The sequence below is a fragment of the Rhea pennata genome, chromosome 3 (genome assembly GCF_028389875.1).
Source record: "Rhea pennata isolate bPtePen1 chromosome 3, bPtePen1.pri, whole genome shotgun sequence".
Classification (NCBI taxonomy): Eukaryota; Metazoa; Chordata; class Aves; order Rheiformes; family Rheidae; genus Rhea; species Rhea pennata.
Genome location: NC_084665.1, coordinates 31,172,856 through 31,186,644, shown reverse-complemented (window position 1 = coordinate 31,186,644; position 13,789 = coordinate 31,172,856). Strand labels below are relative to the sequence as shown.

Below are 13,789 nucleotides of genomic sequence, written 5' to 3'. Positions count from 1 at the left end.
TTTGCCGTAAAAAAAAAAAAAAAGCCACAAGCTAGTAAAACGGTCATTAAATTGGTCTCTAAATAGAGAAAGTGAGGAAGATTGCATTTGCCACTATTGTTACTTGAGAAAAACTTGGCCAGCCTAAAGCCTAACCTGCCCACATTTCTTACAGGAATATAATTGACTTCATGTACAATGTCATTCAGCCTGTTCCATGTTAAGAAAGACTGATTCACTACTACACACTCTTAGGAAATAATAATTACGGATCAGATCAGATCTTAGATTTATTAAGGCGCAATTGAGTATGTCTGGGTAACACTGGGAAACATGAATAAAATTACTGAGAAATCACTGAAAAATGAATGCCTCCACCCCTTTTCCCTACCTGAAAAAGGTCTACTCAAAGTTCATGTATTTTTTTCCTGAAAGAGTGTTCTTAGTGTACATGGCAATAACAAAGACCTTGTAGAATTAACACCCAAAAAACCGCATCGTTAAAAGTCCAATATTCTCATCTTCCATTAACTTTAGTAAGGTGTAGAGGAGCTTGGTATTTCCAAGGAAGAAGACAGTGACGCTTAAGTGCCTAAACAAGAATTCAGGCATCTTGGCAAAATGGAAAGGTCTAATACTAGGTCGAAAGCTACACATAGGCACCTACAGGGCAGCAGACTGGCTGTCTACCTACAATTTATGGTGGTACTAGACAGGAAGAGATTGAACTTTGTGGCTGAGAGGAAAAAAAACACTAACACAGCAAATTATAACATTCATAATGAAAGTCTGACAGTCTTCTATTATTGTTTGCAAAACTGATGACAGCTTAATATTAAAGTAAAAAGGAAAAAAATAGTACTCTGTTCCATTTATACTTCAGTAAAACAGGGTGTTATATTAACTCTTCAATTCACAGTTGAAGAAGAGAGCCAAGTTAAAGTTACTTCATACCATATAAAATCTCTGCAGTGTGAACAATACGTTGGCTGTCTAAGATAGGTGGCCATAAACTTGTGTCCATTAACCTGGTGTACCCTGCGTCGCACAGCACCCTGGCGCTTTCTGGGGCGCATACGTTCCCGGAATACACGTTCTTCATTGTCTTTGGGTGCTGAAACAGAGGAAAAGAAAAAACACCAATAAATGCTGACTACACCAGACACAAATACTCAAATGCAACGAACAACCTTATATTCTCAATAAATAAAAATAATCCTCTCTAGCTAGCAATGCAAGAAAACTTCCCTAATGCAGGTGTAATCTGTTCTCTTTCAGCATCAAATACTAAAGGGCAGGAATTTTCATTGTGTAGTATAGGAACTTCTAATGATCATAAATCTTTATCTCTAAATTCAACCTAAGCTGGGAAGAAGTCTTCTGAAGATTTTAACTACCAAACACACTAACAAGCTCCTGAACTGCAATCAAGTAGTCAGATTCTCCAAAGATCCTGAGATCCCATCTCACTTAATCTTTGAAAGACCACTCTCCCCCAACCCTTCTAGAAAACTCAGAGCTGACATAAGCACAGGAAAGCTTAGTACCAAGCAGAACAAAGATTCCATTGAAATTTGATTATTTTGTAGAATTTCTGATTAGGATCTGAGCTTTGGGCTCCACTTCAGTATTAACACACACTCAACAAAACATTCACGGGAAGAATGTTGTTCCTCTTAACCAATTCCTGCTCAACCGTGTATTAGAGTTTTAACGGTGGAAGAAGTAAATACTTAAGCAATTCCTCTGCAATACATTGAGTCCATTTTTCCAAGACATGTTTGGGAGAAGTATCACTAACACCTGTATAGACTTTGGTACCTATTAAGCAACTGTTCAGAATAAATTAGCAACAAAGAACCCTACAAGTGGTTAATGAGAAACAGGTTTTACAAGCAAACTAAAAAAAGACGCAAATCCAGTTATCTGTTGTCAGAGATAACCATGTCATGCAATCCTGTTCATGATTCATCTACCTTCACTTTAAAACTTTTAAAGTATAAAAATTTTAAAGCTTTTTTGCCCCCAATTCCTATCAAAGGTTTGCACTGAACCATTTTTCCTTTTGAACTCTGAAACTTGCTTCTCATTTCCAGGCCAAAATTTACTCATTCTTGTTGGCAGCAGAGGTATGGAAGGGCAATATGGATAAACTGGTAGAAGCATAAATCATTTTTGGCAAGAGGCAAATTTTCTCCAACCACCCAAGCCCCTAGCATCCTTACCAATTCTTTCAGCAGGAAATCTCTTTCTGTGATCTTTAGTGGTACAACAGGAAAAGTCAGGGCTAAGATATTTGGCAAGGGTATTTCTATTTACGTATGTTGTATTTTTTTTATAAATATTTTGTTAATGCCAAGTGCTTATATCAATACAATACACCTTATACTAATAAGAATGATTTTCCTTCTGGACAGAGATACATGCAAATGAAACTATGCACTCACTACTCCCATACATACCACATTTTTGAAAAGTATTTAATACATGTCCTTCTTGGAATTTCACCTTTTCTGAATTATTATATCTTTTAATGTTATGCTAAAGACATCTTTGGTCCGTTTCAAGCTTTTCTTTAGACCGAGTTCTCTTCCAACTAGCAATATTGTGTTAACAACAAAGCAAAGAAAAAGGAAGCTGGAACAATTCAAATCTATAAACCTACAGTAATCTCAGTTTCTTTTAGAACATTCAAATAACTCCTAGTTTTGAGAGTCATAAAATTAGAAATTATTTGTTTATTTAGGAGTTGCTAGAGTATGGTCTTAAATTAAGCTGACAGACAGAGATCATGCGAAAATATAGGGCGCAGAATCATGAATACAGGCCAATTTCTTTCCCTGCACTGCAAGGGCTAAAAACCATGACACTATCAATCACAGTCATTTATATACCAAAAAGCCTATACTACTTACACATTAGTATCTTGCAAAAACCTTATATTCAGCATGAGATTCCACAAAGATGCATCTGTGGGATGGCCAGAATGGAATTACTTCTAAATTCTAGGTGAATAAAAATTGACTTACACAGAGCTACCTCTTCAATCTATGTCAAGGAACAACCAAAAACTAAAGGTCCTAACCTTACCTTGAAGGAAAGGGATACGAAATAACAAATGCGTATCAATTATATTTATTTTTATGCATTAAATAACAAACCAATTTCTAATTACAACTCAGCCCCATTAGAGAAAGATTGCCTTTCACAGAGAATGTACAGCAAGCAGTTGGAAATCTCACCAAAGACTCCTACTCCTATTTTTTTTCCTTTTCCTTATAGGAAATAATTCTATCTGTACTATGTAAGTATTACCACTGTTCTTTTAGTTATCATCCAGATTTCAGAATTTGCAGCCTGCATGTGAGAAAGTTAATGTTAAAATACCACTCTTCTGGAAAGTTTTCACAAAAAGTTATCTGCCTATATGAAAGGAACAAGATGTTCTGACAGTCTGCAGTTCACAGCTGATATGATAATCAGTCTACAATATTGCTTTTTTCATTTTTTGACTTTTTTTCCCTCTAAGCATAACTCTTCACAGCTAAAGCCTCTGTAATTTTACAAAGCAGATGAAAAATATTCCTCTTATTTTGGCTACAGGAACAGAATTCCATGACATTATTTTCTCAGCAAAAGTTGCTTTAAGATAACTTCACTTTAATACGTTAAGATCTACATTTAATACTTCCATGAAATTTCATTTTTCACCTACAATATTTATAGCTGAAACAAAATAGCAGAACTGCTTTCTTTCCGAAAATACAAACGCCGCAGAAACGCATCTGCTCCGACTTGAAAACGGAGGCGAGCAATACGCAGACCGTGAAATCATCAGGCTGAACGGCAGGTCCGGATCAGCCGTGTCGCCTCCTCCCGAGCTGCGCCCGCGCGCGCAGGAAGGCTGCTCCAACAGCTCAGGCGAACGCGGCTTTCCGTGTCAGCCTGGAGGTCCCTAAGGCCGTCGCGCCCCCGACCACCCTCCCCGCCCGGCTGCTGCTCGGTGGCCATCCCCGACGAGCCGCGCGAGGCCGTCGGGGCAGACGGGCACGGGCCACCGCCGCTCGGCCACCACCGCCAGCGTCTGCGGCCAGCCCTCGGCGCGCAGCGCTAGCCGGCGCCACGGGACGCCCGCCTCTCGCATTCGGGCGATACAGCCGAACGGTGTTTCCAAAATGCGCTTTGGAAAATTTTAGCCTCCCAAGCAAACTGGCATTTTAAATACACTTTAGAGAGTCCTACACTGGTACACGATGGATTCTAAAACATACCATTAAGGTAGAATATACTGCCCACACAGACATTTCTATTCTTAGCAGAAAAGTTCAAATTAAAATAAATGGATTTGTCATAGCCAGTCTATAGGCAAGTCCCAATACAAACAGTAATTTCTGCTCACAGTATTTCTCCTATATAGTCACCCTTATAAAAGCTGTTTCTTCTTGCAGAGTACATGCAGTCCCCTGTTTTCATTCTAAATCTTTCAATCCTCTATATTATTTAATTTATCCTTCTTTCATGTATTTTTTTTTTCAAAAGAAGGAATAAAAAGTGCTCACGATAATTTCACAGGGTTCCCGGTGAATACTGTCAGTTGAGAGTACTGAGTTTGGTGGTACTCCAGAACTGCCAAACTTAGAAGTCATTTCTCTACAAACCCTCTTGAATAACGCCATTACTTCTTTTCATTACAACCAAGAGTAACTCTGAGTTATCTGGAAAACAATAGCATATAATTATTTTTACAGACTCACGGGTACATGCAAACATCTTGCCTACAATTTCATAAGCCACAATACTGAAGACTTTCAGGTTTAGCTTCAGGCACTTAGCGAAGTATTAAAAAAAAGTCAATAAAAGTATTTGGAAAACAAAATATAAGGAAATTTTTAAATACTTGCATGTTTAGCTGAATGACTTGGAACCACATTTAACACTGTTAAAGCGTTTTGGTGTGTGTGGAGGGGAAACATCAAGTTTCAGTTAGATGGCTACTGCTCCATCAATGCCAAACTATAGATATATATATACATATATATGTATATATCCAGCATGTAATGCACACGCGACAGAGCAGTGACGCCTCCACAGACCCCGGGGCCAAGCTGAGTGCTTTTCAGTCTGTGCAGCTCTTGGGTGTCTCCAGATTATGGTCATCCATACACCAGCGGTCCAGAAAAAACAGCCGGTTTTACACCGACCCGCAGCGACTACAACAGAGCCTAACTGAACAATAAATGCAAAGGAACAACAATCCTACAGCTGTTTTGCTGCTGAAGATTAAAACTAAGAGCTTTGTTATCATAATATTTAAAACCTGACCTCTTCCGTCGGTACGCACGTGCTGGCCTGGAGCCTTCGCTTCAGCGCCGCGCAAGGGCTGCGCTGAACGTTAGAAACATCCCGTCCAAGTAAGACCGTGTTACTACTGACGCCTCGCCGATGAGGAAGGACATGGAGGCACGAGAGGTAATTTGCCTGAAGTCACGCTGGGAAGGGGAGGCAGAGCCCGGCTCGACATCCAGGACTCGGCACAGCTCAGGACTGAGGGCAACCAGATCGCTACGCGTTCAAGTCAGGTCTCTCGGGATTATCCGGGAACCCTCTTTGGGGCCTCTCCAACACGCACCGTCAGCGAGGTTCCTCCAGGCAGGAACACAGAATTTTGCCTTTAGAGGTTAAATCAAAAAACTCCCCCAGCCCCCACCGCATCTTCACCTCTCGGTCTCTCTTCCCTTTGGAAAGCCTTGCTTAGTAGGAACACCTGCGACAAACGGGTCTCATAAGTTTAAGGTAAAAAACGGTAAGGTAAACGCCACAGCATAACCTCCCACGGCTGCGAGGCGTTCACTGACGCGCGCAGAAGCTGACTGGACAGTCCGCCGCAGTCCCAGCTTTCGCGGAAGTACAACACTCCCACTCCATTGCTTCCACAAGGATTTTTCTTGCTCCATCTCGAACCCGCTTTCTTTTGGAAATCTGACAGGAAATTTCTTTTTTAATAGGAGAAGGATCAGTCCTTACGTAACTTTACATTGTTGTTAAAGAAAACAAAGATGAGGAACGTTACTAAAGAAATTACAGAACGAGCGCAGAACGGGAGAGTTTTAGACGAGCCAAGCGTGTCGACAAGCCCCGTCTACCAACAGGAGCCGTTTACTGAAGGCACTCAATCACACGTTGCTTTTTACGCTATAGCATGCCCAAATACCACGGGTGACTTTCTAGCACTGGCTCGGACTCAAATTCATTTTCATTCAAACACACGCCTACCTCTAAACCTTTGTTTAAATTCTGCCCAAAAGAGAGACTCTGCTGATACGCATTTAACAGCTTCTCTGCCCCGTGAACAGGGCAGAAGTGACTCGGGTTGTGACATCTATATCTTTCTGCTTCAGGGTTTGGTTTACTTTCATTTTTTTAAAAAAAAATAAATAAAGCAATTCTCAACTGCCTTATACCGAGTGATTATTTACAGATGGTTCAAGTCTCCTCCATGCACTGAAGTAATTATGGTCTAGCACATTCTCATTAGCTCGCTCCAAGCTGCATCGACCACTGAAACTCCCCCCATCCCTGCAAACGAAGACACACTTGATGCAGTTAATGGAGGAAAGCAGAAAGCAGGAAAGTACTGGAACGCCTCACAGATCTCAAGGATCCAATGGCACTTTCAGCACATGGAGAAGTCTGATGTAGCTTTCTGAGTTTCTCCAACCTTCTTGGCCAGCAACAGTTTGGAGCTGGCGTTGGAACCGCAGCGCGAGGTACCTGAAGGGACACCGCTGCCAGGGCTGCGGCCCATCAGAGGGAGGAAGGGGGAAATCAGTTCCCATGCCTCCTTGAACAAAATTCCCCTTCAAATGACTTTGAGGTTTTCCTTAAGAAAGCTTTCAAGGTGAGCCCGAGCACCTTGCCACCACCTGCCGTCCGTCCGCACAATACCGCAAGGACACCTTACCCAAGCTTACGGTATTAACAATGTGGAATTATACACGTAATTTTTCAGATGCTCACATGGCATATTTTAATAAATTTAATTTTTATTAAATTAGATTTATTTAATTTAATAAAATTAAATATTTAATACTTAAATGAACAGATATTCATTTAATATTTAAATTTAATGAACAGATAACTATCTGTTTTAAAGGAGCTTTTAATTAGACAACCAGCAGGGAATAGATGTAAGTATTAGCTCTCCAGTGCCCTGCTAATTCTGTGTGTGCGTGGGAAGGGGCTCTGAGACTCACCGAAATGACAGGGGTGCTGCTCTGATCCTAGCGGTGGATGTACAGAGTCTGATACATAAATAACTGTCAAATCCATAAAGCAAGCAAATCAGAGACAGGTTCCTCCTACTGCCTCCCAGTTTCTTCACTGCTGATATTTAGCGTTAGTTATAGCAATAAGAAATAAAACATGTTAGCTAGAAGTATGGTTTTTAAGAAATATGGCTTGCCTGAAATAAGAATTTTTAACTACATTTTTCACATTACACTCCATTTGGCAAAAGAAGTTGTATTGCTAGAAATACCACAGGGAACTTACTGCTACACAACAGTTTCCTGAAAAGTCCACTTCACATCTCAAGGTTTTTAAGACAAAATTTTAACTTCCAAGACTTTCTTCTAAAGACAGTGTTTTCAGTTTGAAAGGAGACAGTAGGGGGAAAAAATAATCCACGCTAACCAAGGTTTTTTCAGTCTTTCAGCATTATCTTTCGGGAGAAACAAACAGCCCCGCTCTAAACACAATGCCCTTGTATCAATGAATCTGCAGTTGAAATCGGAGAGGTGGAAATGCATTCTGCATATGGGAAATACCAATGCTGCTATTCAGAACAGGCATCTTACTCCAGTGAATGTAATAGGGTCTAATCAGGAAGTAATGTAAAACTTAGTTTTTGCGCTATAATTTGACCTGATACACTTACATGGGAAGAAAATGAATTTCGTTTGTGGCACTGAAATTCAGTTAGTGTTAGTGTTGATAAGGCATTAGTGATGAGTAGTCTTAGTAGCCTGGTGGTAGCATTCATAGTATTAGGGCTCACAGGCAAAACAAAATTTGCAGTAAGGTGTAATAGTCCTTATTAAGCCAACTGATTACTATAGCTAAAAAAGTAGAAAGTCTTTTGAATGCATAAGCTATTCCACAAGCCCCTCAAGGACCAAACATGGTCTGGGGCATACAACATAAGGGTCTAGGAGATGCAGTATAGGTAGGTGCCTGAGCTGGTGCTAAGCTGCTGTGGCTACGCAGTATGCTGTGAGCAGAGCAGAAGCTGCCCTCAGGCCTGTAAGTCCGCAAATGTGGCCTCCAAGCTGCTTCGGGGCATGCACAAACCGCCACTTGGGGTGGTAGGTACGGCGGTGGCACATGCTCACACCAACAGTCCTTCAGCTGTCTTCAAGGACAGATGGAAAGTGTGACAAACATACTATGGTCAAGGCTGCTGTGGGAGATAATCTTCCAAGTGGTGTACACATGAATGTCTATTTTAATAGAGCTCCAGGCTACGGCAGTATCTGCAGGGCCAACACCTGAGCCACTACACTTTGTCAGTCCCTGGAAAGGAAATAGTGCCGTGATGCTAAAAGCACGTGTTGTGAGAATTTCAGTGCAGAGCCCTTTTCCCAGAGCTAACTATTAAACCAGACAGATCCCAAATGACAGTATTTTAAGCACGTTTGTGACAGATCAGAAAAGTTCAGCACTATTTTCCTAACAGTTGCAAAAGCTCTGTAGAGAGTGATGAAACAGAAACCTGTAGGACTGGGATTTCTAGTCTTTCAGAAAATGTTGTTTCTCAAATAGTTTTTCAATGCTGGCTTTGTTCCTTTACCACAGAATAACAGAAATACAAGTGTAAAGCACCTTGGAGATGCCCTGCCCAGCCTCCTGCAGTGGGGAAGGGTCTCGTGCTTCAATCAAACCCAGCTAGCATTTGCCTGGCTGTTCTTGAAAAACTCCAGCGAGGGAAATTCCACAACACACACACGTATCTTGTTTCACTATCCTGGCAGGCAGCTTGGTTTGCTAATATTCAACCTAAATCCTTTTGCAGCAAGTTTTGCCAGATAGGTGAACGGTAATCTGAAAAAGTTTTCTCCAGCACAGAAACTACTGAAGTATCTCTGGTCAGGCCAGGGACTATTATCCTGGTGTACGCCACGTGCAGAAGACCAGAATGGGGATGGCCACGGGTACAGCAAGGAGTTACAGAAATCACGAGCACTTCTCAGGCCACAGCAAGAGAGAAGCTGCTGTGAGCTATTCCTGCGTGTACTGCAGTCACATGGTAGCTGCAAAAAAACCCAATATACGAAGGTAAAAAAGGGGGCTGAAAACCACTTCCTGTCTTTATGCTACTAAACCTCACAGTCATCTTATTGATCCCATTTCCAGGTCACCTTTCTGTTAGTGACAACTTGTCTTCATCTGTGTTTAGAAATGCACATACAAAAGCTCACTTGCACTAGAATCTCCACAATAAATCTCAGAATTTCGTGTAAACACATTACGAACAAACACCTATGGTGTGTAACCTACATAGGTCAGAAAAGTTAGCTTTCAAAACATTCTTTTATTACGCCTACAGTCCCACGACGCACAAGCCGATGATAAATGTCACACATACTCAGGTTTCAGAGTATTTCACAGTGAAAATGAAATCTTCTTACCTACGGTTTATATAAACACTGTTCTGAGGTGTGTTACCATTGCAGGCATGAAGACTTCAGCATAAGGTTAATCTGAAGAAATGATTCTTTCTGGTTTTTTCCCCACATTTGTTGCTTAAAAACATTAACTATGTTTTCATTTTTTGAAGAGTTCTCTTTTAAATTTTTTGGTAAGAAAAAATATGACTTAAGAGTTAGAATGATATTGTTTTGTTATCGAGTCCTAAAACCTGCCACTCTGCAAAACAAAGCAATCTGCTTTTCCATCTCCACTTTTTCAGATCTGCTTTTCTAGCTCCAAAGGGTAGTTAATTTAATAATGAAACTAGACGTAAATATTTTAATTTTGGTGTAAATGCTCTGTGGAGTTTTGGAGGTAAAGATAAGATCAATCTGACTGATCATAAACAACAATTTTAGAAGATTAAAGGATAAATGAGAAATTATCCTCCAGTCTTATTACAGAAATCTGAAGCTTGTATCTTCAATAGGGCAGAGTGAGTCCACTGTAGAACTGCTTTTGATTCAGAACAGTATCAGGCAGGGCCCTATCTAACAACTAAGAAAGCCAGATAGCACAGCACCTCCTTTATCCCAAGCAGTAAGGATTCTTTCTATTAGTATGACTAATTTTGGAGTAAGTTTAAAAGAACTAAACTCGGAATTCTTTGCTCAAAAACTTCTCAGGAAGGCCAGAGGGAGTTTTAATGGCAGGAAAAATGACAGTGATATGTTAATATTCTATTTACAGATTTTTTTCCTAATACATTCAGATAATTACTATGCTCCTCTTTAAATATTTTTCACCGAAGTTAAAAGAGGCTGTAAAAATTTGGGGGTTATTTCCCACCAACAGGCCTTAAGTAATGAGACACAAAGTATTTGTACCTTCATGCAGGCAGTCCCACTAATGGTACTGTAATGGTTTTGATAAACAGAGTAAGATTTGACCCCAAGCAATGGGATTTGTTATTAGAAATAATAGCTGAGACAATCATCTTCACAGACACTGTTTTGACTAATAAGTTCAGGATGCTTCATACCTGTTTTATCTCACTGTAACTGTATAGTATCTTGTTCTGTTCAAGCAAATAATTTACAATAGTATTAGCAATCAAAGTATTCAGTGTCAGGAAAGACATCTTGCACCAGCAAAACAGGACAGCAAATTGCTTTTTAATCAAAATAACTTGAAAGGCTCTATTTCCCCAAGCAAGTTAAAACTTTGGGTTGACCACAGAAACAGTATGTAGCCACTATTTCAATTATTTCCTCAATTAAAGATTTGGTCTTGAGCCACATTCTCGGTCATTTTTGGATTTAGAGAATACACCTGGGTATCTTGGTACATGACAGAAACAATTACCTGGTTAGTACCAGCGACTGAAAGACACTCCTGCCTAAAGGCTACCATGCCAGCTTCTCCTTCTGGCCAGGAAGCCCATCTGTTATCTTTGGGTATCCCAAAAGAGTGCCTGGGGGATCAGGGTAGCACTAAAATGTGCTCTGACAAAAGTCCCATAATGGCACCCCAAGGCACTGGGTCTGCACCAAGTGAACCCCGTGGCTGATGGCCACTCAGCTGGATGCAGAGCAAGACAGCGCTTCTAATATAACCATACGCAGCTGAAGCACATTTCTTCCATCATTTCACTTGTATCTTTTATAGATTGGTTCTGGAAGCTAGCAACACGTGGTATTAACAAATACCTTCGCTCCACAGCCAAGCCTGCAGAGCACCCAAAGGGTAAAAGAGTAGGTCCTCATTTGAACTGCACGGGACTCTTTCTTTTCGTGGAGGGAGGGGGCAGCAGTTGTCCTTTGGCCCTTTAGTCCAAAGGGTAATCATCCTTGGGACTTTTTGTTTCTCCCAGGTCCACTACTGCATCGAATAAAACAGTAAAGATACTAGTGTTACTAGTCACCTTAGAAAGGATTATTCTCTAAGACAGCTGCCACCAATAAATACTATTTGTTATCACTTTTTCTCCTTTTTGGCCCAATATATAAACTATAACATGCTTCTACCAGTGTTTCAACATGCTGTTGCTGTTTCGGTTTTACACCTTTTAGCAGGGGTCATATTCTGACACTCGCACCTGGGGGATGTCACCCTCCACTAGCAACCTCATCTTCTCCATTTCTTATGTGGGCAGTTCTTGCAATCCTCCGTGATAGGCAAAAATCAACAGCAAAATAACTCATTCCCTCTTTTCACTGACTTTCTTACAAACATGGGAGGAGTTTGTCTCACTCTGAAGCTGCCCCCACCCCACAACGAAAGCTTAACTAAGGAAGTTTCTGACTCACATGAGCAGCACTATTAAAGCGACTTTTCCATTTATGTCTTTCAATTTACTAATTTCCATTCAAAGAACAATAATTGTTATATTATGTAAATCCTGAAGTACTCATGTGATTTATTATCAGCATACTACTTTAAAACACCAATTTAGCAAAGCACTTCTGAATATGACTATATGAAAGAGTATATTCACTGAATTTCAATGAAAAATTCCAATATTTAAAACACATACTTAACTGCTCTGCTAGATTTTAAGTCTTAGCATTTCTTGCACTGTAAAAATGGAAACATGCCAAACAATGTGTTCTTTCTCCCTGCGGTGCTTATGGGCACAGCATCATGAGGTAACTGCAAATGATGAGTTTGCAAATTGTCAGCAGAGCTTGAACATGTTAAATAGGTCTTTACAGGTGGGCCCTCATGACCTATCATTGGCAGAAGAAGGCATGCTATTTCTCAATAACAAGGCTAAATAAGAGAAGTTCTAAGATTTCTTATTTGCTTTTGGATTTCAATATATAGGTTATTTTACTGTATGAGCACTATACAATGATTAAAAAAACGGGGGCAATATGACAAGCCAAGTGAGTTTAATCATGCTCCTTCTGTATAAGTAATTTGGTGTCTACCATTCATTCGCTTACAGCTCTATCATCTGCTCTAACTGCTAATATTAGATTGCCCCTTCTCAATGTACTGTTGACTTTCTTGTTGCAGCTCTTCAGATGACAGAACAGTAAAGAAGTCTCTTTCTTATGTCTGCCTGCAAAGTTTTGCAGTATCAGGTGTTTTGTATACGGCATTAGCTGAAACTCTCACCTCTTGTTAAACAAAGCAGCATGTATCCAGCCCTCAGGATATGGGAAAAAAGCTTAAAAATGTGACACAAATGCACTTGAAGACTGAAAAATAAAAAAAAAAAAAAAAAAAAAAAAAAAAAGCTGTAAGGGGAAACTCCCACCACCCTGAATCTTATTACTGAAAAATCTCACCTTTCTCTGTGCATTGAATATATGATTTCAAATCAGTATGGCCTTGGTCAAAGCATGTATCTTACCATATGACAAAGACACAACAGTAGAAGATAAGACACTATGTTTGAAATGAGTTACAAAAACTTGTTTGTTGCCAACGTTTTCTCTCTCCTTGATATTCCAAGCTTCCTTCCTCTAGTGTTCACATATTCTGTTACTCTGTATTCTCCAGCATTTCAGTGTCTTTCATGTTCTCAGTAATTTGGTGAGCATTTTGTCCAAGCTTTCACATAACATGAAAAGATAACTAATTGGGCAATTAAATTCCAGCTGAGTCAGAATTTCAATAAAGTTTTAAAGAATCAGCTGCTTGAAGTAATCTAGTGGGACCTGAGCCATTTTTCCTGACCTATGGCAGTTTATGTCTCTAATGAAAATACATTCCCAGAGGAAAAGAATTGGCAAATGGACTTTGAAGAGGCAACAGATGTGTTGATTGAGATGTGTTTTGTTTTGCATAGTTCTGTAAAGTTGATGTAATATTCAAGAATGCTTAAGAACTTACTGATTGAAGCAGCTGGCAAGTGGGAAGGGTGGGATGTTGGATGATGAGGTGCCTTACTGTGGGAATTGAAGGGGGAAAAAAAAGAAAGAGGAGACCAAAACAGAGTCAGACACAGTGTTAATCCTTTCATGTTTGAGAAAGACTCAGTGAAAATGAAAAGGGAGGGAGAGATGAAAGCAAACCCAAGGATGATGGAGAGAACACATCAGAGAATACTCCTTTCCCCACTGTAGGAGAACTGTGAGCAATGGAGCTCATGCTAGCCAAAGGATTAACCTCC

At 40.2% G+C, this 13,789-nt stretch overlaps 1 protein-coding gene across 1 annotated transcript in view; it reads right to left on the bottom strand.

Annotated features, from left to right (window-relative positions):
• PRKCE (protein kinase C epsilon) overlaps positions 1-13,789 on the bottom strand; it is a 295,199-nt gene that overhangs the window by 110,786 nt on the left and 170,624 nt on the right. The window contains exon 3 of the mRNA XM_062571924.1: positions 934-1,093. Within this exon, the coding sequence (XP_062427908.1) occupies positions 934-1,093 (160 nt within the window). The remainder of the gene's footprint in view (positions 1-933; positions 1,094-13,789) is intronic.